The 26,555-nt window shown below is 47.4% G+C and overlaps 1 protein-coding gene across 1 annotated transcript in view; it reads left to right on the forward strand.

Annotated features, from left to right (window-relative positions):
• Positions 1-11,071: 11,071 nt before the first annotated feature.
• Positions 11,072-26,555, forward strand: part of LOC142907784 (tripartite motif-containing protein 14-like) — a 32,130-nt gene continuing 16,646 nt past the window's right edge. Inside the window, exons 1-3 of the mRNA XM_076057581.1 lie at positions 11,072-11,284; positions 15,065-15,368; positions 19,791-20,013. Coding sequence (XP_075913696.1) covers positions 15,112-15,368; positions 19,791-20,013 — 480 coding nt within the window. The 5' untranslated portion in view covers positions 11,072-11,284; positions 15,065-15,111. The remainder of the gene's footprint in view (positions 11,285-15,064; positions 15,369-19,790; positions 20,014-26,555) is intronic.

A 26,555-nucleotide genomic window follows, 5' to 3' on the forward strand; every position in this document is an offset into this window, starting at 1 on the left:
CACGTTGTTTAACGAGGACAATAGGGGCTCCCCACGGGCTGGACGATGGGGCAATAATATCTTGCTCTAGCATTTCATCAACAGATCGCCGAATACATTATTTCTCAAGCGGACCTACACAATGCGAATTTAACCTGATCGGAGGTGCGTTTCCTGTGTCAATACGATGCCACAACAACGTCGTCCGACCCACGTCGTATTTCCCTGACCTGAACACATCTTTAAATTCCATTAGCAACGCATGCAAACTCGACCGTTGCACAGGCGATAACTCTGGGTTTTGTTTGTAAAGATCGCTTAACCATTCCGGATCGTCTTCCTCCCTTGACAACATTTAATTCTGTCCCATAGCAAAACACGTTTTCGTTTCTGGACCCGGCGCACCCATTGCGTGCGCCAACATAGTGCCCTCTTGAATAACAACCTCTTCGTGTCCCGCGTTTACAATTTGAATGAAAGGATCGAAATATGTTGTTATTATGGTCAAAGCCCCTACCACGGTGGGCATTCTCGATACAGCGTTTGAGGGTGTTAACAGCACTCCCTCCTGCAGCTCATCCCAAGGCAATTCTTTCTTTAACCATAGCGGCACCAATATTTGCGATGCAGGTGGGACGCGCACGGTGCGGCTCACCACGGCCTGCACCACAGTGTTCGCCACCGCAAATTTTGAAGGCGTCCCCAAAAATTTCATACATCTCCCCGACGGTAATTCCAAACAACCTTTTTCCACTGAAATCTTAATCGGCATCTTTCGCAAAAAATCCGTGCCCAACAAACACGGTACCGCCAAGGCCGTTAAAAATCAAAACACTTCCCGTCACAATCACCTCCCCAATTTGAATTGTCGCAACCACGCAGCCCATAATGCCCAAACTACCCCCGTTTGCCGCTACGCATGGCCCTCCCACCGGCCCCAACGATCCAGGCGACGTCGGCAGCGACCGAAAAATTTGCAACAAAATGAGAGTTGCCGACGCCCCGGTATCTACAATAACCCATACCATAACACCTTGAATGCATGCCATCACATCCGATGATCCCGGCACGGCCCCCAACACACGATGTACCAACGCGCCTCACGTATCCCGGCCATGCGTACTATCCGAACTCGATGAATACGGGTGAGATAACGCGGATGAGTGATGTGGATAGGGCGGCCCTGTATTGAATGCATCTCGACTCACCCGGGATCCTTGGTCTTGGGGAAACCGCCGACTGTAGTTGTTCAGCGCCCTTGGAGGACCACCTCTCCGTCTCCAGCAGTCGCGGGCGAGATGACCCCTCCGCCCGCACTCATAGGATGTCCGATGCACGCCGTCTCCATACACCCCGGGACGACGCCGTCGTTCTCCGGTCGACACCCCGGCCGCCGCTGCCATCGGCGGCGTCTCGTCCACCGCCACCATGCTCCCGGCCCCGGCAGGGGTCGTCAGCGACGGCTGCGCCACCGCCGCCGCTGGTCCGTCTCGTATGTCAAGGTTTACTTGTATGTTCCTGGCGATCAGCAACGACGACACGTCGTTGTCATCGTCGTTGTCCGGGAGTGACAAGACGACTTCAGCTCCTTCGCCAGCTGTAGCATCTTCTCCTGCAGCAGGGAGTCCCAGCCCTCCTCGTCCATCGCCGGGTACGCAACCTGGGCGAGGGCCAGCAAGGCGCTGCGGAATGCCAGGGGGGACTCCGTGGCCTCCCGTTTCCTCTGTTGAAATCGATGTTTGGCGACCGAACGCGGCTCGTAGACTTTCCTCATTGCCGCAATAGCACCATCCAATGTTGTTCTGACAGCGGCAGGGAGTCCATTAAAAGTCACCAAGGAGTCATCATCCAATGCCGTCGGCAGTGAGCGTAACGCGGCACTCTCCGTCCATTTCAGAGACTCATAAGCCGCACGGAATCTTCGTATGAACGCCGTCCAATCTCCCACTTTGGCCTCAAATCGTTGTACGTGTAGCCGTCGTGGCGGTCCCGCCGACCGGTCGTCTTCGACGTCAGAGTCCTCCACCCGCTCCGGCTGAACGGCAACCTCCGGCGGTAGACCCGGTACTGGTTGTTGAATGCGGTTCTCCGTCAAAAAGTTCCGGAACTCCTCCGACAACTTCTCCATCCTGGCCTCCCACTGGTTCATGAGGACTCGCCAATCCTCTGGCGATCCCAGCCCTCAGCACCACCCGAACCGCTGTCCCGGTCAGGAGTACTGCTGGCCATCTGGCCAGGCTGTACATCGTCGTTGTTGCTGTCACTGCCCGAGTCCACTGGCACATTTGTTTTCTTTGCTGCTTTTTTTGACATCGTGGCGTGTTCCGTAGTTTTTCTGACACCAAATGTAATGCCTTGGAGTCACTCGTACGACAATCGCCTTTCTTCCACCGTCACTTTTATTTCCATCGTTCCGCACACACACACACTATATAATTTCTCCTCTCCGCGCTCCGCCAACTCGAACACTCGAATTCCCCTCAGCACTGTCCGCTCATACTCCTTGTCTCCCCACACAGTCTCTTCTTCTCTCACCGCACACACAGTGGTTCTATCTCTATCTCCTCACACACAGGGACTCGTCTATCTCTTCACATGCAGTGACCTGTCTATCTCCTCACACAGTGACTTGTCTATCTCTTCACACACAGTGACCTGTCTATCGATAACTCTCCCTGTACCTACCTATACCGTAATCTCCACTCTGCTAACGCTAACTCTCGCTATCGCTATTTATTGTCCTCTGGGTTCAGCTCTCAATCTATTTCCCACTAACACTTACCGGCTTCCACTCTTCGCATCTCTCTCTACCCGCTGCTGTCTCCACTTCTCGCCAATTCCCCTGCCGTCCAAATCACCTAGCGTTTTTATCCCCTTTCCAATCAGCCTTAATTAATTGCCACGTGCCTCGCTGGCATTTTCCCGCCAGCTCCGCACCTGTCCAATGGCCCAGACTCCGTGACGCCGCCACTTAACGCTAACAGCCTCTCGACCAATGACAGCCCTCATCCCTTGACTCCCTTAATTACTTTGGCTTGTTTACGCCACCGGTGACTTCATCACCTGCCTGACCTTACATGACCCACACTGTTTGTATGTACTGTATATGGCCAATTTACCCATATGTATTTTCTACTCCACTACATCAGTTTTCTTGTGGTTGTTTTTGTTGTTTGACTTGCATCCCACTGGGATCTTTTGCACACAGCGTTGGTGTACGGTGCTTTTTTCAGGAATATTTTCATGGATTTTCTGTTTGCACAGGCATATAGTCACTTTAAGATGTTTTTTCTTGTTCGTGTTTTAGGTTTTTTTTGTTTGTTGTGGTTGCACCCGATTCAAGAGCCGAATGGCTCACAGGGCTATACCAAAATAAAGAAACTGAAACTGGTCTCACGCCCAGTCGGTTCAATGGGCGCCGTCGTCGTTGCAGTTTTCCTGCCCTCACGCCTCGACCGTCAGAATGACTACTCTCCTCGCATTGACGTCCATCAAGCGGCTCGAGTCACGGTAACGCGATGGATAACCCCTCCATTTGTTATTAAACCCCTCGATTGGTTTAATAACAAGTTGTGCACTTACCAACGTAATGGAACGTCTGTCCCTGCGACCTGTTGATTGTGATAGCGAATGCGGAGAGAATGGGAAATCGTCGTCATCATCGGTGGTGAGGGCCTCGTTCCCTCTCTCAAGCGGTCATCATATTCATCATATATAGATAGAGAAAGTTGTTTACGTATTATTATCACTTCACATCTGGGAACGCTTCATTGCAAACGACATTTCGCGTGAATTTTCTGTCGTATTAAACATTTCCGTTGCTTTGGGAGCGATTTAGAGCTCAAAGTTTTAACTGAACTCGGCCCCCTCAGACGGAGCCTGAATCCACGTGAGGCAACGATTGGCGAAGCTTCCCTCCAGCAGTAGACTGAGCATGGCTGCTGCTGGTGATTAATGGGGAACGGTGGTGCAGCAGTTAGCGCGCTGCGATACGAACCCGGCGACCCAGTGACGATTATCTGAGCCGGGCCTGGTCCTCCCCTAGGTCGACTCGGCCACAAACAAGTACCTGGTGTACTTGTTTGTGGTGGACAAACATCGCCACGAGGGAGACAAAGGCGACCGGGCGTGCCGTGGCCTCCACAGCCGCTCGCTACGAACATCGCTCACCTCGAGTTTGTTAGTTTCAAGTTTTCAAGTTTCATTTATTAGGTATAGCCCTGTGAGCCATTCGGCTCTTGAGTCGGGTGCAACCGCAACAAACACAATATGAACAGAGAACATCTTAAAGCGACGACGCGCAACAGAAACGTCCTGGATAAACCAGCAAATCTTCAAGAAAAAAACACCGTATTACAACGCTGTGTGCAAAAACCCCAGTGTGATGCAACACAAACAATAACAACCGTAAGACAATTTAGATTCAAGTTATCAGGCCAAATCTGCACTTCCGCAAGAAACATGGCTTAACCATATGTTTTAGAAATCACCAAAATAAAGCTATAAAAATAACATTTCGTGTGTTAGAGGCTGCATGGTTGGAGGGGGGGTCTTTCGCGAGGGTGAAGTCCACGGCTGGCGAGTGAGGGGCCCTGCTGAGGGTGAAGTCCACGGCTGGCGAGTGAGGAGCTCTGCTGAGGGCGAGGCAGCAGTGCGTCGTGGTTCACCTCACGGAGCCGACGTCTCGGCCGCCCCGTGCAGCTGTGGCCGTGAGTGCCGCACCGAGCCGTGAGTGCCCCACGGAGCTCTCTGTGGGCGGCATCGTCGTCGTCTTCGTGGCGGGTGCCACCACCCGCGCCTTGGCCATACTTCACCGCGCTGGTCGTGGATTAGTGCATTGTAAAGTTCGACAATATAATTTGATTATTTATGTTCAGCAGTCAGTGCGGTGATGGTGGTGATGTTGTCTCTAAGCTGCGTGCAGGGCCGGGTTAGTCCAGAGGCTCGTGAGGCCCTCTCGCGTTGCTGTGGGCCCAGGATCTCTGCATTATGATGGCATCACTCACGCACGACTTTGCTACAGCTATGAGCTAAACTTGTTTTTTTGTTTGAAAGAATGGATGTGAATTGACCTTGAGTCGAATAAATGTGTTAATTTTAACATTGGCAAATACATGTATTTCACTACTTCGTTTTTTTGTCCTGTATGTAATGCATATTTAGGCTGTAACCCTCCTATCAGCCTGAGCCCACTCGTTACTTTATTTCGGCACTGCCTCTGTGAGTCGTCTAATCCACGTGTTCCTCGCTGTGATCCCATGCATGCATCTCTCTATGTCATCATCATCGTGGTATATCCACTCCTGGATGGAGATCAACGTGAGGATGGTGTCTCTACCCTGCAAATATAATCAAATCCACGTGTTTACGTCTTTCAATTTAATCATAATCATGGTCTTATCCGCTGGTGGATGGAGATAAACGTGATGAATCTACCCTGTGTGTGTTCTCTACGTGTCCCTGTCTGTCTCCCAGTGTAATTGTCAATGTGACACCTTTCCACGTTTTTTTGCATCATTTTCAGCTTGTCAGAGAATCCTGTTCCCAATACCTCATATATATTAAAATAAACTTAAATTGGAAAATATCACCTGTTTAATTTACCATGAATTGCATTTCACTCGATATTGTGTCAAACACTGTGCTGCTGCTTTAATATAGTTTGATTGTTCAATACCTAACTTTATTAAAATATTTGCTTTGGAGTAAAGTGCATTAATAATTTCAATGTACGGTCGACCCTTCCACATAGCGGGGGTTAGGGGCACAGGCCCCCTGCGATGGCCCCTTGGTCTCCTTGGCGAACAAAGTGAGCACCTCCTGCATTAATATTATACAGTACTGTACATATATTTTATTCATGTATGAGTTACTAAACTTTTTGCGTGTCGTCTGCTGGCCTTCGCATGTCGTCTGCGGCTTTCGCAAAACTCCCAAATAATTCCCATTTTATTTCTTATGCCGACCCCGCAAATTATCGAAACCGCCATGGGGAAAGTCGCGATGCAGAAGGGTCGACTGTAGATCGAGTTCTTCAGACTAAAAAGGTAATTGTGTATAATATTTGTCTGAGTTTGCTTTCCCTACTGATTGAAGCAAGGGTTAGGAACACTGGCTTGGCGCATGTGGCATAAAGTAATGGCCACGTAAACATCAATCAAGGGATGTCACAGGAGATCATCGTGAACGTGACTGGGCCCAGCAGCAGCGCGTTCACCACTTGTTGGGGAGGTTGGCAGTTTGAATCCGGCAGGCCGTCCTGGTCATTACTGTGGGTGTGTGCAATTATACGCTCCGTTTGATTCAGAGTGGACGTCAAAGATCCCCTGACACAAAGCCGTAGTAATAATAATAATAATATATATTGGTGGGGACACATACCCCCCATAATTAAATATGCTCAAAATGTCCCCCCCAGTATATTGCTATAAAATAGATTTCTGTTTATATGATTGTGGTTATGGTTGTACTTTATTAATCCCGAATCTGTACCATTACATACAATGCTGACGTGTATGTATTTGCAGCCTATCGGTAAAGTCACGTAGGTAGAAAAATAAAAATAAAAAATGAAAACAACTTATAATCCTGATTAGTACTGCTACTGCGTGTTTAATTGAATAACAAACTATTTAACGTTCCGTTTCTCGGTATACAGTATTCATTTTCGGACACACCCAGTACATTGCAGTCTATTTAGAGCACCTCCCATGAAATGCACGCGAGTTCGTGTTTGTGTGCCGAGTTCTGACGTCCGTGGATTTTACATTCCCAAACTGGTCCGACCGGGTCCGTAAGGTAAATATTTCACGGTTGCCTGGGTTAAAATGGGTTAGGTTTATTTACCAATTATGCCCAGTTGGCTCAACACATCAAATAAATGAAGTAACACACAGAGATAGACTCATAGAGACACCCAGCTATGCATAGAGGATTTGTGAAAAGTGGGCTAGTTTTTTCCCAGTCCTGGCCCAGTTCTATCAACAAACTTAATAAGTAAATTAACTAACATAGAGAGACTCATAGAGATACATAGCGATGTATAGAGACTCATAGAGATACATAGAGAGACTCATAGAGATACACAGAGAGACTCATAGAGATACATAGAGAGACTCATAGAGATACACAGACTCAGAGATACATAGCGATGTATAGAGATACATAGCGATGTATAGAGATTCAGAGATACATAGAGAGACTCAGAGATACACAGAGAGACTCATAGAGATACATAGAGAGACGCATAGAGATACATAGCGATGTATAGAGATTCAGAGATACATAGACTCATAGAGATACACAGAGAGTCTCAGAGATACACAGAGAGACTCATAGAGATACACAGAGAGACGCAGAGATACATAGAGAGACGCATAGAGATACATAGCGATGTACAGAGATACATAGAGACTCATACATATACATAGAGAGACTCAGAGATACACAGAGAGACTCAGAGATACATAGAGAGACGCATAGAGATACATAGCGATGTACAGAGATACATAGAGACTCATACAGATACATAGAGAGACTCATAGAGATACAGAGAGACTCATATACATAGAGAGACGCATAGAGATACAGAGAGACTCATAGAGATACATAGAGAGACGCATAGAGATACATAGCGATGTACAGAGATATATAGAGACTCATACAGATACATAGAGAGACTCATAGAGATACATAGCGATGTATGGAGACTCATAGAGATACATAGAGAGACTCATAGAGATACATAGCGATGTATAGAGACTCACAGAGATACAGTGAGGGAACAAGTATTTGATCCCCTGCTGATTTTGTACGTTTGCTGACTGACAAATAAATGATCAGTCTATAATTTTAATGGTAGGTTTATTTGAACAGTGAGAGACAGAATAACAACAACAAAAATCCAGAAAAACGCATGTAAAAATGTTATAAATTGATTTGCATTTTAATCAGGGAAATAAGTATTTGACCCCTCTGCAAAACATGACTTAGTACTTGGTGGCAAAACGCTTGTTGGCAATCACAGAGGTCAGACGTTTCTTGTAGTTGGCCACCAGGTTTGCACACATCTCAGGAGGGATTTTGTTCCCACTCCTCTTTGCAGATCTCCAAGTCATTAAGGTTTCGAGGCTGACGTTTGGCAACTCGAACCTTCAGCTCCCTCCACAGATTTTCTATGAAATTAAGGTCTGGAGACTGGCTAGGCCACTCCAGGACCTTAATGTGCTTCTTCTTGAGCCACTCCTTTGTTGCCTTGGCCGTGTGTGTTGGGTCATTGTCATGCTGGAATACCCATCCACGACCCATTTTCAATGCCCTGGCTGAGGGAAGGAGGTTCTCACCCAAGATTTGACGGTACATGGCCCCGTCCATCGTCCCTTTGATGCGGTGAAGTTGTCCTGTCCCCTTAGCAGAAAAACACCCCCAAAGCATAATGTTTCCACCTCCATGTTTGACGGTGGGGATGGTGTTCTTGGGGTCATAGGCAGCATTCCTCCTCCTCCAAACACGGCGAGTTGAGTTGATGCCAAATAGCTCCATTTTGGTCTCATCTGACCACAACACTTTCACCCAGTTGTCCTCTGAATCATTCAGATGTTCATTGGCAAACTTCAGACGGGCATGTATATGTGCTTTCTTGAGCAGGGGGACCTTGCGGGCGCTGCAGGATTTCAGTCCTATTCGGTAAAGTCACGTAGGTAAAAAATAAAACAACAAAAATCACGATGTTTCGGCCACAACACAAGTGGCCTTCATCAGGTGAAGGGACTGTACTGTCCAGAGGACAGCGTTGGAGTGAAGACAGCCAAGCCCAGGTCGCGTCCTTTAAGCTGTGTGAATCTGTTTAGAATTCGGTGAGGACACAGCAGCAGAAGTGAGTGTGACGGCGATGGGTATTACCTTGTGGTCGCGGCATCTTTTGAGGAAGGTTAGCGTCTCGATGAGCTGTGACTTCTTGTCTCGTCTGTTAAAAGCTCTAACAGATAGGTGAAAACCCTCCCCGTAGAGGCTATCAATTCTAGATTTGAAGCGTTTGTGACTGCAAGGATCCATACTCTTTGGTTCTATTCGGTAAAGTCACGTGGGTAAAAAATAAAACAACAAAAATCACGACTTTTCGGCCACAACACAAGTGTCCTTTTGTGTTGTGGCCGAAACGTCGTGATTTTGGTTGTTTTATTTTTTAACTACGTGACTTTACCGAATAGAACCAAAGAGTATGGATCCTTGCAGTCACGAACGCTTCAAATCTAGAAAGGATTTCAGTCCTTCACGGCATAGTGTGTTACCAATTGTTTTCTTGGTGACTATGGTCCCAGCTGCTTTGAGATCATTGACAAGATCCTCCCGTGTAGTTCTGGCCTGATTCCTCACCATTCTCATGATCATTGCAACTCCACGAGGTGAGATCTTGCATGAAGCCCCAGGCCGAGGGAGATTGACAGTTCTTTTGTGTTTCTTCCATTTGCGAATAATCGCACCAACTGTTGACACCTCACCAAGCTACTTGTCAATGGTCTTGTTGCCCATTCCAGTTATGTGTAGGTCTACAATCTTGTCCCTGACATCCTTGGAGAGCTCTTTGGTCTTGGCCATGGTGGAGAGTTTGTAATCTGATTGATTGTTTCTGTGGACAGGTGTATTTTACACAGGTAACAAGCTGAGATTAGGAGCACTCCCTTTAAGAGTGTGCTCCTAATCTCAGCTCATTACCTGTATAAAAGATACCTGGGAGCCAGAAATCTTTCTGATTGAGAGGGGGTCAAATAATTATTTCCCTCATTAAAATGCAAATCAATTTATAAAATTTTTGACATGCGTTTTTCTGGATTTTGTTGTTGTTATTCTGTCACTCACTGTTCAAATAAACCTACCATTAAAATTATATACTGATCATTTCTTTGTCAGTGGGCAAATGTACAAAATCAGCAGGGGATCAAATACTTTTTTTCCCTCACTGTACATAGAGAGACTCATAGAGATACACAGAGGGAATCATAGAGATACATAGAGAGACTCATAGAGATACATAGAGAGACTCATAGAGATACACAGAGAGACTCCTAGAGATACTTAGAGACTGCTTGAAAAGTGGGCTGGGTTTCTACCAAATTCTCACCCAGCCGGCTCAACGAAACTTAACACACTAACGAGCAAGTGTTTAGACGTCTGCTACAGGTTGCTTAGATGGTGGGGTAGCGTGTAAAGGTGGGAGTGGAGGTGGGGTAGGGTGTAGAGGTGGGAGTGGAGGTGGGGTAGGGTGTAGAGGTGGGAGTGCACGTGGGGTAGGGTGTAAAGGTGGGAGTGGAGGTTGGTAGGGTGTAGAGGTGGGAGTGGAGGTGGGGTAGGGTGTAAATTTGGGAGTGGAGGTGGGGTAGGGTGTAGAGGTGGGAGTGGAGGTGGGGTAGGGTGTAGAGGTGGGAGTGGAGGTGGGGTAGGGTGTAAAGGTGGGAGTGGAGGTGGGGTAGGGTGTAGAGGTGGGAGTGAAGGTGGGGTAGGGTGTAGAGGTGGGAGTGGAGGTGGGGTAGGGTGTAAAGGTGGGAGTGGAGGTGGGGTAGGGTGTAGAGGTGGGAGTGGAGGTGGGGTAGGGTGTAAAGGTGGGAGTGGAGGTGGGGTAGGGTGTAAATTTGGGAGTGGAGGTGGGGTAGGGTGTAGAGGTGGGGAGTGGAGGTGGGGTAGGGTGTAGAGTTGGGAGTGGAGGTGGGGTAGGGTGTAGAGGTGGGGAGTGGAGGTGGGGTAGGGTGTAGAGGTGGGAGTGGAGGTGGGGTAGGGTGTAGAGGTGGGAGTGGAGGTGGGGTAGGGTGTAGAGGTGGGAGTGGAGGTGGGGTAGGGTGTAAAGGTGGGAGTGGAGGTGGGGTAGGGTGTAGAGGTGGGAGTGGACGTGGGGTAGGGTGTAGAGGTGGGAGTGGACGTGGGGTAGAGTGTAGAGGTGGGAGTGGAGGTGGGGTAGGGTGTAAAGGTGGGAGTGGAGGTGGGGTAGGGTGTAGAGGTGGGAGTGGAGGTGGGGTAGGGTGTAGAGGTGGGAGTGGAGGTGGGGTAGGGTGTAGAGGTGGGAGTGGAGGTGGGGTAGGGTGTAGAGGTGGGGAGTGGAGGTGGGGTAGGGTGTAAAGGTGGGAGTGGAGGTGGGGTAGGGTGTAGAGGTGGGAGTGGAGGTGGGGTAGGGTGTAGAGGTGGGAGTGGAGGTGGGGTAGGGTGTAGAGGTGGGAGTGGAGGTGTTGAGGTAAAATAATTCCGCCACCTCTAAGGAAGTTGACTCCCCAGAGCAGAGTTCTGAGAGACCGCGCGTAGCGAGCAGGGGACTCAGGTGGGTGGCGTTCTCCCTCTTCGGTGCACGGACATGGGACGACATTTCCATGATGATGATGATCATAGTGTAGATGCCCAGACACGGGCCCACGGGCCCACGGTTGTGTTTTAGTTGACAGCCTAAATAGTTGAACGTTTCAGCACCGTCCTGACTGCGAGGATCGTGCTGAGGTGGCACTGCATGAGTGGTGTACTCTGTGGGTGTACTGTACTCTGTGGTGTACTGTAATCTGTGGGTGTACTGTACTCTGTGGGTGTACTGTACTCTGTGGGTGTACTGTACTATGTGGGTGTACTGTACTCTGTGGGTGTACTGTACTATGTGGGTGTACTGTACTCTGTGGGTGTACTGTACTCTGTGGGTGTACTGTACTCTGTGGGTGTACTGTACTCTGGGTGTACTGTACTAGGTGTGTACTGTACTCTGTGGGTGTACTGTACTCTGTGTTTGTACTGTACTCTGTGTGTACTGTACTCTGTGGGTGCACTGTACTCTGTGTGTACTGTACTCTGTGGGTGTACTGTACTCTGTGTGTATGTGCACTGTACTCTGTGTATGTATGTCTATTGTACTCTGTGTACTGTACTCTGTGTGCATGTGTACTGTGCTCTGTGTGTACTGACTGTGGACTCTATATACTGTGTGGTCTACTGTGTGTGTACCGTACACACTCTGTGTAGTCTGTGTATACTGTGTGGTGTAGTCTGTGTGTACTGTGTGGTTTAGTCTGTGTGTACTGTGTGCACACTGTGTATACTGTGTGGTGTAGTCTGTGTGTACACTGTGTGTACACTGTGTATACTGTGGTGTAGTCTGTGTGTACACTGTGTGTACACTGTGTATACTGTGTGGTGTAGTCTGTGTGTACACTGTGTGTACACTGTGTATACTGTGGTGTAGTCTGTGTGTACACTGTGTATACTGTGTGGTGTAGTCTGGGTGTACTGTGTGTACACTGTGTATACTGTGTGGTGTAGTCTGTGTGTACACTGTGTATACCGTGTGGTGTAGTCTGTGTGTACTGTGTGTACACTGTGTATACTGTGTGGTGTAGTCTGTGTGTACACTGTGTGTACACTGTGTATACTGTGTGGTGTAGTCTGTGTGTACACTGGGTGTACACTGTGTATACTGTGTGGTGTAGTCTGTGTGTACACTGTGTACTGTGTGGTGTAGTCTGTGTGTACACTGTGTGTACTGTGTGGTGTAGTCTGTGTGTACACTGTGTATACACTGTGTATACTGTGTGGTGTAGTCTGTGTGTACTGTGTGTACACTGTGTGTACTGTGTGGTGTAGTCTGTATGTACACTGTGTATACTGTGGTGTAGTCTTTGTGTACTGTGTGTACACTGTGTACTGTGTGGTGTAGTCTGTGTATACTGTGTGGTGTAGACTGTGTGTACACTGTATACTGTGTGGTGTAGTCTGTGTATACTGTGTGGTGTAGACTGTGTGTACACTGTGTACTGTGTGGTGTACTCTGTCTCTGCATCGTGTGCATACTATGTGTACACTGTTTATACTGTGTGGTGTGCTGTGTTTGTGTGTACACTGTGTATACTGTGTGGTGTGCTGTGTTTGTGTGTACACTGTGTATACTGGGTGGTGTAATCTGTGTGTACTGACTGTACACTATTTATGTTACATGGTGGACTGTATGAGTGTATATACTGTGTTTACACTGTGTATACTGTGTGTGCACTGACAATGTGTACACTGTGTATACAGCGTGGTGTACTCTGTGTATGTGCTGGCTGAGTGTACTTTGTGTATACTGTGTGGTGTATTGTGTGTGTGGACTAATGTGTGCACACTGCATACTGTGTGGTGGTGTACTCTGTGTGCATTGACTGTGTTTACACTGTGTAGACTGTGTGGTGTACTCTATGTGTATTGACTGTGTTTACACTGTGTAGACTGTGTGGTGTAGTCTGTGTGTATTGACTGTGTTTACACTGTGTAGACTGTGTGGTGTACTCTGTGTGTACTGTGTGTACACTGTGTGGTGTACTCTGTGTGCATTGACTGTGTTTACACTGTGTAGACTGGTTTATTATTGTGTGAACTGACTGTAAGTACACTGTATACTGTGTGGTGTAATCTGCGTGTGTGTACTGACTGTGTGTACTGACTGAGTGTGGCATACTAACAGTATATATTCTGTGTGTATTGTTGTTTTGTATTGTTGTTGATTTAATTCTCTGATCCATAACTCTTTACTGGACATCTGAAACAAAGAGCTTCATAGCTCCATCCGGATTACTCCTTCAGTTGATAAATACAGATCCTCACATTGTCTATAACAGCGGCGCCAACCCGATTGGTCGCGTTAACCAGTAAACCCAAGGAATCATAACCTGGCCAACAATTACGTGGCCTTGAGGGGGGTGGTGGCTTTGACGGCTTCTTCGTTCTGTGGCAGGGTCAGATTTCGGCCTCGGCTAAGTGAGCTACAGATAAGTCAGCCTAGCATTCATTAACGACGGGGGCCCTCTTAAGTGTGAACAAAACTTACAATCGTACACACGTTCTACTTTTTTTACATGGCCCGTTGAAAAATAGAGATATCTTAGGGCCCCAGCATTGTCATAAATCGCCCATGCTTGGGGCTCTGCGTATCTCCACTTCATGGTAGCTACGTAGATGTTGACTACCTCGCCCGGGATACAGGAGGTCGTGGGTTCCATCCCGACCCTGACGATGCCTGCTGCTGTTTATTTGTAATTTTTGTCTCTCCCCGTGGTTGTCACTGCGTGGATTTTTCTCCGGGTTCTCCGGTTGTTCCCTCACCTTCAGAATCAACGTGATGCGTTTAGAGTATTTGGCTGCAGCTTTAAATCTCCACATAATGGTGATGATAATGAGCCACTTCGTTGAGCTATAATTTGTGGTGGCCAGGTCGCTTCTGAAAAAGATCTACACAGCTCAGTGGACCTTACCTGGTAAAATTAACATAGATTAGTCTATATGTATCTCTGCTTTTCTATGCATCTCTGTGGTGTCTCTATGGGTATCTGTGTACTGTATTTTAATTCCGATATGATGGGGCCTCTTAAGCTCGACGTAGCTTAGGGCCCCAGCATTTTCATAACCTGGACCTGTTCCAGGGTGACATCGATCAATTAATCAGTCTTTGTTTTATTTGCTAATCTCGCCCTCAAGCAGGCACCAGTGCAGATTTCCCCGCACCTCCATGTAGCATGGTTGGCTATTTACGGTGTGAAATAAGTTTAATAAACATGCATATAAACCTGTATGGTTCTCATTGCCTATCTGTGCGTCTCTATGAATCCCTAGGCATTTTGATCACTGTAAATTTGGACGTGATGATAAGCTACTTCTTTGAGCTATAATTTGTGGCCTGGTTGCTTCTAAAAAATAACTACATAGCTCGGTGAGCCTTACCTGTTGAAATAACGAAAAAAGATAGTTTAGTTGAAATAATTTTTAAACGGGAAATGAAATAAATAAAGAAGCAGATACAGGGTAGACGAGTCTGACCAGGTGCGTCTTGCACAGAGCACGATTATTGAGCGCGATGCTCGACACGTTTTGGATGTCGCTATTGCAGATACGCAATTGCCCTTCGGAAGAACAAGTTTGATCTAAAGTTCAGCCATTCCGCAAACACCCTCGTGCTCAGCTGTTGTCGAGTCGCCCCACTTTTCCGGAGGACAGAACACAACGCAGAGATACACCTACTCAAAATTGTCTCCAAACTTTATGATTTTGTTGTTGTTGTTGTCTATTTCGGCCACCTGTCCCACCTCGTTAGGATTTGCGGGAGCAGAGGGACAGCAGACCGGATCGGCTCCACTCAGCATGGCAGCGGCGGCAGCAGCAGGTGGCCGGGACCGGGGCCTGGAGGAGGAGCTGACTTGCTCCATCTGCCTGCACCTCTACGTCGACCCCGTGCTGCTGGGCTGCCCACACACCTTCTGCAGAGAGTGCATCGTGAGCGTGTGGCGCGACGGTGCCTGCGCCTACCCCGAGTGCCGCAGGGTCTTGCCCTTTGGCTCCAAGGAGGAGATGCGGAAGCAGCTCGAGAAAAACTTCAAGCTGGCCAGCATCGTGGACAGGTTCTGTTCCCGGGAAAAGATAGTTAGTTGGTTAGTTGGTCGGTTAGTCCATTGGTTTAGTGAATTACATTTGTTGAGCCAGCTGGCTCGGATTGGGAAAAATTTAGCCCACTTTTCACAAAGTCTCTGTCTATCTCTATGTGTCTCTATGTAACTCTGTGAGTCTCCCATGTGTCTATATGTATCTCTATGAGTCGCAATATAGCTCTATGAGTCTATGTATCCCTTTCTTATTCTTTTGTATGGCATTTTTGGGGACAGCAACAGATAAATTGATTTCGAGATTTGAAATTGATTTGACTTCTCCAGGAGTAGCCGCATGGATTTGTTTCAGATCGCCGTTGAATGATCTGATATGTTGCACGGTCTGAGATCTTGCACCACAGTCACAAGTGTCCACATCTTCCACGGAGTGTCCGGATCTGATTCAAGGAGGACCAGATCTTCTTCGGTAGATGAGATCCTGTTTGGAGGATTTCAGGGTCGCTGATGATGGATTTCTGCAAGATTTTGGTGTTTGCCCAGGTTTCCTCTCATCGTGCTTTGGTGGTCTTGTCATCATCATGTATGTTCCTTGCATATTGCCAGAAAAGTTTTCTGGATTTTGAGCCTGTGTGGTGGGGGCATGGAGATGTCTTTGTTTATTGGGAGGTTTGGATTTACAATGGCCTTGCAGTACTCCGTCATAGATGCAGCATCGCGACAGAGCTGCGTAGGATCGATATTTGCGAGGACCGAAAGCCACTGCAACGGTGTGCTCTTTAGCATCCCTGAGATGATCCTCATGGATGCATTTACCTTTGTGTCCACCACCTTTGTGTGCACGCTTTTGTTCCAGGCTCAGGCACAATATCCTGCCGCAGAGAAGACTAGTGCTGTGGGGGCCGTCCGGAGGGTTGTTGCAATTTGCTCCCCATGTTGTTCCGGCCAGTTTATGAACGAGATTAACTCGCAATTTTGTTTTTACAGCAGTATTCTGCAGGTTTTGTGGAAGGTGAGGCTGCTGGCAAGCGTTACACCGAGGTATTTGATGTACTTGTCGTGCTGGACCTTTTCGCCACAGAAAGTGACGGCCAGTTTCTGGTCGGCGCTTGCATTGTTCAGGTGGAATAACGTTACAACAGTTTTCCTTGGGTTTGGGCGGAGCCTCCAGTACTTGAAGTACGTTTCAAGTTTCTTGAGGTCTTCGCACAGGTCATTTTGCACCTCCATTTTGAGTCGTTCTTTGGACGGCAAGTGCTAGTTCATCGGCGTAGCCAAATTTTCGGCCGACGGTGACAGGGAGGTCACTTATATCTATATGTTTAAAGTGCCACAGCAAGCACTGATCCTTGTGGGAGCCCGTTACTGAGGAAGTGGGCTCTGCTGACAGTGTTCTCTAGGTGGACACGGTATGGCCGGTTGGACAGTAGCGATGATAGAAGTCTGAGGGTTTGCTGGGATCTGATGACCTTAGCTTTAGCATGAAGCCTTCCCACCATACTGTGTCATAGGCCAGTGATTGGTCGATGAAAGCGGCCCCTGTGATGTTTTTGCACTTGTAGCCAGCTTTAATGTGTGTGGTGAGTTACAACACTTGATAGCAAATGCTGTGGCCAGGGCTGAAGCCAGCCTGTTCAGTTGATATAGTTTCCTCGAAGGATCGGTGACATACAGGTCAGTAGCATCCTCTATAGAAGTCTGTACACTGTAAAAAGCAGAGATATGGGGCAGAACTTATTTGGGTTTGCGGTTGATTTCCAGAATGGCAATGACCTTCATTTGTCGCCATTTTTGGGGAACTTGCCTAAGGACATAATGTCTGAAAACAATCTGGCCAGCCAGTGGCATCCTTTTTGGCCAAGGTGTTTAAGGAACTCGGGATAAATCCCATTTAATCCTGTGGCCTTTCCTGATCTGGTGGCTTTCATGGCATCAATGACCTCTTCTTCATTGAAGGGGGATAACAAGGCTGTTGTCGGTGCACATTCCGCTATTAATTGGTGGAGTTTTCATTTCACTCGCTGTCTTGTTTGCCGATCTGTAGAGATCTTTCCATTCAATAGCATCTGTGTGGCGATGGCATTGATGGGTACATTGGCGGTCTTGTTTCTCGGTGGTGGTGCCGCTCCTTGGTATCTCAGGAGGCACCAGGCTTTATGGCTTGAAATCTAATGACTGCATCGCTTCTGTCCACCTTTGGCTCCTGGATTCATTTAGGGAGTCCAGGAGAGCTTTTCCACACTCTGGGCTTCCTGACTGTATTTCTGGAGCAGGAACTCGCTTTTTCCTTTCCAGCATGGAGTGTATTCTGCCCAGTAACTCCATGGAATTTGTGAGCGGGCTGCTTGAGGAAAATCTTGGTGAAACGTTCATAGTTTTCTGACTTTGGTGGATTCTGGTAGACAGTGCACACGATGGCTTCAATAAAAGGTTCCCAGTTGCACTTTCTTAAGTTGCATCATGGCACAGGGGTGGACGTGATCATCAGAATTTTGACCCTGATATGCACCGAGCCTGGCCTGTGCTAACTGTTCGGGAATTGTCCAGAACCATTCTGGAAGCACACGGTAGTTCACCCGAACTTGAACACGACACAAAGCACAGGTAAAGGTTTGAATTCTTCCTCCATCGTGCGGAATGGATGGTGCCTTCATCTTTAGCGTCAAACAGAATGAACAGGTAACTAGTTGCTGCCCAGTCGATGACCTATTCACTGGCGAAAACCGCGGGATTGGTCACAGCAGGCAGCATGTTTGGGCTCCATGTGGTTCTTGGAGGTTTATATACATTTATCACAGATACATAATTGATTTTGACGATGATGATGCCTGTCAGTATGTTGTTTTCTGCGTTCATTGTGGTGAGGTCCTTGAAATGGAATTTCACGTGACGTTGGTAGTCCCTGCTTAGGATGGTGGTAGCTGGCTCTCGTCGTCGGCTGTACAGGAAATTATTGGAGCAGGAGCGCATCGAATCATCTGGATTACGAGGAAACGTCCCAGCAAGTCGCACTTGGGCCTTGATAGGTGCCTCTACGTTTAGATGGCAAACACGTAGTGACGGCCCTATTCTGCGGTAAGTTTGGCCATGAAAAGTATCTTTGGTGTTGTAATCCTGATCAGGAGGGCCATTTTGGCATTCAATCGCTGGGATGATAACATTAGTTTGTGACAAGCACGTAACAGTGCAGACCATGGGAAGATTGCCATCTTCTCCACCTATATATCGCTTTTAGTCTCTATGTATCTCTTAGTCTCTGTATCTCTATAAATCTCCTATGTGTCCCTAATGAGTCTATATGTCTATGAGTCTATACGTATCTCATCTCTATGAGTCTGTTTAACACGTAGGCTTTCGCCAGCAATATCCTCCATAATACATGTTTTTTGGGTTAGATCATGTAAATATATAAATGTGTCATTAAACCCGCCACCACCTGACACAGCCAATTTAGTAAGGTTTTTCACGTAGACAGAACATGCCAATTCGTTACTAGTACAGCACACAGCATTTACAAGCTGAGTACTCAGATTGTCAATGTTGTGGTTTTGCTCTCCAACACACCGGTGTGCTGTATTAGTAACAAATTGGCATGTTATTTTTAATTGACAAACCTTACTAATTGGCTGTGTCGGGTGGTGACGGGTTTAACGACATATTTATGTATTTACTCAATGAGTCTCTATGTATCTCTATACATCTCTATGTATCCCTGTGAGTTTCTGTGTATGTCTATGAGTATCTAAATATCTTGATCTCTACGAATCTATACGTATCACTACGTATCTCTATGAGTATGTATCTCTGTGGCTCTGAATCTCGATGTATCTCTATGAGTCTGTTTGTTCATTAGTTTATTAAGTTTGCTGAGCCAGCTAGCCAGGATTTGGCAAAACCCCATCCCACTTTTCACCCAGAAATCTGAAGAGCCGCACATACTAAGTGTTACTCACCTTACATTAAAACTGACAACATTTCAGAATAAGAGTTAAAATTAAACAACATTATTTCCTATCATATGTTAATTCGAAATAGAAAAATGGAGGACCCGGAGAAAAATCCATGAAATCACCATGGGAGAGGGAGGCAGACTCCAAATATACAGAAGCAGCCATTGTCAGGGTATGGGATCGAACACGACCTCCTGCATACCAGGCGAGGTATTTAACATCTCAGCACCGCGGTACCCCAGTGTTTATTATAAATGCAGAGGAAAAAAACTTGACAACAAGGGAAACATCCATTAGATCACAGGGAGAATGAACACCCACACTCTAAATGTATAGCAGATATCGGGGTCGGGATCGAACCCACGACCTCCTGTGCACCAGCCAAGGTAGTTAACATCTTGCCACCGTGGTGCCCCAATGTGGACAAGTGAACTACGGGAGATCCGGCCACTATTCACGGTCGCTTAGTGAAGACGGTTTGTACCCATAGGTTCTCAAGTCTCAGCACGGAAGGGGAACGGCCGCTGAAGGAGCTCAACCCGAGCTTGGCACGAGTGAGGCTCCTGAATCTGGACCTCTGTGCTCAGCATGGCAAGGCACTCGACATGTTCTGCCGGGAGCACGGTGCGTTTGTGTGCGCTGACTGCGTCACGAGCGGTGCGCACCAGGGCCACAAGCTGATGTCAGCAGAGGAAGTTGGTCGGCAGGCAAAGGTGAGGTGCTCTGAGCGCGGCAACCGCGTGGTGATGGTGGTGGTTGTGGTGATGATGGTGGTTGTGGTGATGGTGGTGGTAGCAATGGTGATGGTGGTAGTGGTGGTGATGTTGGTGCCGGACGGTAAAGCTATGGTGAGCAGTGCCATGTGGGCAGGGCGAATTTACATTGGCCATTCCCCTCATCGCGTTTGTAGCCACCACAGCATCCAAAGTGTGCTCTAGACAGGTGCGAGGGGCTGGTAACCCCTCCACCTTCAATTATCACTAATCCACGAAAAAAATATACAGCTAAGCTTGTGCCGGAGGCCCCGGGGGAATAGTCATCAATGATGTCTCCTGGCCAAACGACATTTGGCGGAGCCAGGAGATTGAATCCTTACCCTCGGGGTTACTCCAGAAACAGCAAAAAGCCACTACGGGTAGCCACGTGGAATGTTCGAATGCTCACTGCGGAGGAGAGGCTGTCACTCCTCTGTCGGGAGCTCGACCAGTACCACCTGTATCTCTGGTATTCAGGAGGTCCGGTGGACCGGCTCTGGGTCCTGCCACCATGAGGGGTAGACAGTCCTCTACTCGGGGCAGGAGACTGCCAAACAACAGGCAGTGGCTCTTTTTCTGAATAAAATAATGAAGGAGCGTGGCGGTGAGGTGTGGGAAGCTGTAAGCCCCAGGCTACTTTGGGCTCCCCTTCCTATCAACCAGAGGCGAGGAGTGGTGGTCGTGGTTACTTATGCCCCCACCGAAGATGAACATCAGTGGAGGGATGCAGGCAAGGCCGATGAGTCAGATGCCTTTTATGACCTCCGGTCACAAGTGGCCCCTCAGGATAGTCATCCTGTTGGGTGACTTTAATGCCCGAGTTGGTCATGATGCTGGCACCTGGTCTGAAGTGATGGGAAGGCATGGGCCGGATCAGCTCAATAACATTGGTAGGAGGCTGCTGGCTTTTGTGCAGCCCATGATCTTGTAATTACCAAGACGCTTCTCCGGCATCGGCACATCCACCCAACATCATTGATGCACACCTGGTCAAAGCAAGAACTTCTGCTGGACTATATAGTGACAAAACAGTGGATGCAGATCCATATCCTTGGCACCAGGACCCACTGTGAAGCTGATCTGACCATCGACTTATCATCTGTAAGATGCACCTGCCATTCTTCCACTCCGCTTTTGGGTGGATACCCAGGACCCCATTCAAACACACAATGGCCTGATCTGAGCTAGCTGATGAAAGTTGCAAGCGAGAATTTCATCATTGTTTGCAGCTGAGGTTGACCTCATCCCGGACTCCTCATGATGCTGAGAGGAAATGGGTGAGATTTAGGACTGTGGCTCATGCAGCTGCAATGGCTGCTTTAGATACACGGTCCAAACCTTCCAGAGACTCTGGTGGACAGAGAAGGTATTCAGGCTGGCTGATAAAAAGCGCCAGGCCCACTCTCACCATCTATAGCATCCCACATCCGAGAATGAGGAGGCTTACCGCAGCTTTCACTCAGAGGTTCGGAGAGCCGTGAGGAGCTGCAAGGACGGGTGGTGGTCGCGGGTTGCTGAGGAGATGGAGTCTGCCTCAGTTGCTCGTGACCACAAATCACTCTAATGCCATCAAAAACGTCATTTGCAGTGCCACAACTATCACCATCATTAGGGGAAAAAACGGTGATCAAATTCCGACCCCCAGGAACAGGTTTTCAGATTTGCTGAACATTTCTGTGAGGTCTTGGGGGAGAGGAAATCCCTCAGCCTGGAAAACATAATGGGGCAAAGTGGGGATGACCCTGCTCAGGCTGCAGTGTCTTAAATATTGGAAGACGTAGTCACCCCCTGTGAGTGGCTGGCTGAGGTGCCATCTGTTAAAGAAGAACAGAAGGCAATCCAGAGTCTGAGACCGGAAAACACACGCAGGCAGAGATGATCTCCCAAGGAATATGCTGAGGGAGGGTTGCGTTTGGGCACAGACTGCCCTTCATGACATCATAATAACAAACGGGATCACTGGACAGGTTCTACAGGATTGGAAGGATGCCCTGGTGGTCCCTCTCTTTAAGAAGGAGGACCACACAGAATGTAACAACTACAGGGGCATCTCACTCCTCTGTGCTGGGAAAGGTTCTGGCAAGGATTATTCAACATCGCCTTGCAAGTCATGCTGAGGAGAGGCTTGCGGAGCCCCAATGTGGTTTCAAGGCCTATGTAATCATTAAAAGGCTAGGGCTCTGGGCTGTTCTTCGTGCTTTAGGAATCCCTTAGTCTCTGCTCACAATCATTAAGGACCTTAATGATGGTGAGCGAGCCCCGGGTTAAACTACGTGGCCGGGAGTCGGAGCCATTCCCTTTTCACCTTGGGGTGCGACAGGGATGTCCTCTGGCTCCCACATTACTTAACATCTATTTCGACTATGTAGTTCGTGAAGCCTTTAGTAGCTGTACTGGAGGAATTTCCATTTGGTACAGATATAATGGGAGGCTGATCAATGCCTGCGTTCGGTCAAGGGATGGCTCCCTATTGGTCAACCATGTTACGTATGCCGATGATCTGGTGATTGCTGCTCACTCAGAGGAGGAGTTGGAGGCACTGCTGCTGAACCTGGAGCGTGCAACTAAGAGGTGGGGCCTTATCATCAGTCCCACCAAAACTAAGAACCTGCCTGGGCATTTTGTACCATCAAATACTCCACCCCCACAACTCTCAATTGGTGATGGGGCAGTTGTGGAGATAGTGGAGTGTTTCCCATACCTGAACAGTGTGCTCTTGTCCGGTTCTGGTTTGACAGCAGAGGTCTTACTCCAGATCAGTCAAGCGGCATTAACTTTTCATCGGCTGCGTAACACTGTGGAAGCTACCTGGTCTGTTGCTCCACACAAAGCTTTGCGTCTTCTCTGCCACTGTCATGCCCTCCCTTCTCTATGCTTGCAAAACGTGGACCCCCCTAATGAAACATCTTTGCCAGTTGGAAACATTTAAGCTGGCCTGCCTACGATCTATCCTGGGTTTAACCAGGTTGGATTGTGTAAGGAGCTCACAAATCTTTGAAAATTTTGGACAATGTCCCAATGGTGAGCTCCTCCGGCAGGCAAGGCTGTGTTGGCTGGCCTAACCAAAAGCCACCGCATGCTTTTGGTTAGGCCAGCTAAACGGGCACCGCACGGGATAGAGAAGAGATGGAGTGATGTGGTACAAGAGGATGTAGAGCTGATTGGACATGCCAATGACTGGTACAAGCGGTGTCAAGATCGGCCTCTGTGGTGGAGGCTCGTTAAGGACGCTACTGGGCAGTTGGAGGCAGTCGCCCTCCAGCAACAACGGAGGGCAGAGGAGTGACGCTCACAACAATGAGCAGAATGTCGGGTGGCTAAAACATAGCAACTTGGCATAGTAGGGGGCACAGGTGGTGCATCGGCCAGTTATCTCAGTCAGTCGACCCATAGCACCTGGGTCTGCCACGTGACCTACTGCTGGCGGGTGTTTGACACTTCACATAGCCTTAACATGCACATAGCCTGGCACGAGTGCCGTGGTGATGTCACTGCCACTTAGTGGGAAATGGCGGTTGTTGTTGTTGGTGGTGGTGGTGGTGATGATGATGGTGGTGGTAGTAGTGATGGCCGTGGTGTGGCTCAGAGGTCAGATTGGAATCTGGGTTTGGGCCAAGCATGGTTGTGACTGGCCTCCTCAATTGATGCGACTTCGTGGGATGAATGTGGTCGCGAAGCAATAAAACGTTGGAGTTTTGCACTCGAACTTTGTTTTAAACTCGACTTGTGAATGCCCACTAGTACACGCAAAACTAAAACAAAAAAAATCCACGTTGAAAATAAATAACCTTATTCTTAGTTTTTTCGGTAAAGTCACGTTGAAGGGAAACAACAAAATAATAAAATATATATAAAACAATTAAAAATTCTCACGACGTTTCGACCATAACTCAAACGGTCGTCTTCAGGTGTGTTGGTTTGCATAAATTTATTTTTAAACGGCGCATTTATTTATTTATAAAAAAAAACGTTAGCGCCACGCGCAACGATTTGGCAGTTTATTTAGGACTAGTCCATCTATATTCTGAAAAGAGGAGGGGGGAGACGAAATTTTTATAATGTATGCTGTCTGAAAGCCACTGTAAGCGTGAACAATCAATTAAGACCTGAAATGGTTTATCAAATCTTTCCAATGATTGCTAAGATAGAATCCATCTTCTCGGTTGAAATTGTCTCTGTGCTTGTATATGTGGATAGCCTCATGAACGAATCTCTCATGGAAGCCAGATGGCTTACAAAGAACCTCTGTCTTAGAAAAATCAATGGCATGTGAGCCTACTGAATTAGAACAATGATCTGCCACGGCCGAGGTGTTGGTCCTACCGTGTTTAAGGTCTGCTTTGTGTTCACGAATGCTGTCCGAGACATGGCGTTTGGTTTCTCCAATGTAACTACTACCACAACCTTATGCGCCCAACCTTATGGAAGAGGTACGTGGATGACACTTTTGCCATCTGGCCACATGGCCGGCCTGCTCTAGACCAATTCTTCGACCACATCAATTCCATACACCCAGCCATCAGATTTACCATCGAAATAGATGGCAAGATACCTTTTTTGGATGTCCTAATTAAAAAGAGACCTGATGGTTCAATGAGCCACTCTGTCTACAGGAAAGCTACCCATACGGATGCTTATCTGACACCGGATTCCCACCACCATCCATCACAGAAGAATTCTCTCATCAAGACTCTGTATCATAGAGCCCAATGCATATCCGACCAGGAACACATAAGCAGTGAACTCAAGCACGTACACCAAGCTCTTAGGGCTAATGGTTACTCTGACTATACAATCCGCAAAGCTATCACTCAAACCATGAAGAAGAACCCTCTTGAGGAGCCTTTCAAAACCATCACTTTACCCTACATTGCGGGGATCACAAAAAAAGATCTCCAAAATCTTGAATAAACACAAGATCCAGGTCCGTTTCAACACATTACATAAAATCCGTGATCTGGTTCCGTCTGTAAAAGATGTGATTCCGGACATACAATACCCTGGTGTCTACAAACTAAGTTGCCTCTGTGGTAGTAGTTACATTGGAGAAACCAAACGCCATGTCTCGGACCGCATTCGTGAACACAAAGCAGACCTTAAACACGGTAGGACCAACACCTCAGCCGTGGCAGATCATTGTTCTAATTCAGTAGACTCACATGCCATTGACTTTTCCAAGACAGAGGTTCTTTGTAAGCCATCTGGCTTCCATGAGAGATTCGTTCATGAGGCTATCCACATATACAAGCACAGAGACAATTTCAACTGAGAAGATGGATTCTATCTTAGCAATCATTGGAAAGATTTGATAAACCATTTCAGGTCTTAATTGATTGTTCACGCTTACAGTGGCTTTCAGACAGCATACATTATAAAAATTTCGTCTCCCCCCTCCTCTTTTCAGAATTTAGATGGACTAGTCCTAAATAAACTGGCAAATCGTTGCGCGTGGCGCTAACGTTTTTTTTATTATAAATAAATAAATGCGCCGTTTAAAAATAAATTTATGCAAACCAACACACCTGAAGACGACCGTTTGAGTTATGGTCGAAACGTCGTGAGAATTTTTTATTGTTTTATATATATTTTATTATTTTGTTGTTTCCCTTCAACGTGACTTTACCGAAAAAACTAAGAATATGAATTACTGCAGTCACGAAAGCTTTAAATCAAAATAAATAACCTTGCCAAAATCGACAGTGTTGCTTTGAACACTCCTCGCGATGTTTCAGGACTGTGTGCATTTAGTAAACGATAATCTAACAAAAACTACAAGCTTTTTTTTATTTTACCAGGAAAGGCCCACTTAGCTTATACAGCTATTTTTCAGAATCTACCTGGCCATCACAAATCATAGCTGAAGCAAATTGCATATCATTTGGATATTTATAGTAGCAGTGACACACTCTAAACAAGTGATGTTTATTCTACATGTGGATGGAAAACTGGAGGACCCAGATTCAAATCCACACGACTGTGGGAAGAGAAAGAGGGAGAGACACGCAAACTCCACATATACAGAAGACGTCAGGGTTGGGATCAAACCCCCTACCTCCTGTATACCAGGCGAGGGAGATAAGACTTCCTTGCCATTCGTGAGTAGGCTGTATGAATCCTGGTCTCCTCCCGCTCCTCAATGAACCATTCAATGAGGGATTTGTCGATCGCTCATAACGCAAGACCTTCGGGAGAAAGCCTTGGGAAATCAGTGGAGGGCTTCCCATGGGTAAATTATCATCACGATCCATGGGACAGATAGCCCGTAGTAGGTGTCCACTGCACGTTACATCACTCATTGCTGTTTTCACTTTCGTTTCTCTGTCTTGTAGTGCCAATATGGCTCACGTTATTGGCACATCTTGGTCGTGTAGTATATCGTGTAGTGCATAGCAGAGTGTATAGTAGTGTAGTGTATAGTGTAGTATATAGTAGTGTAGCATATAGTGTAGTGTATTTTAACATAGTGTATGGTAGTGTAATGTAGGTATAATGTAGTGCAG

Source organism: Petromyzon marinus, chromosome 83, assembly GCF_048934315.1.
Source record: "Petromyzon marinus isolate PM22_M1 ecotype Great Lakes invasive population chromosome 83, UKy_Petmar_22M1.pri1.0, whole genome shotgun sequence".
Taxonomy (NCBI): Eukaryota; Metazoa; Chordata; class Hyperoartia; order Petromyzontiformes; family Petromyzontidae; genus Petromyzon; species Petromyzon marinus.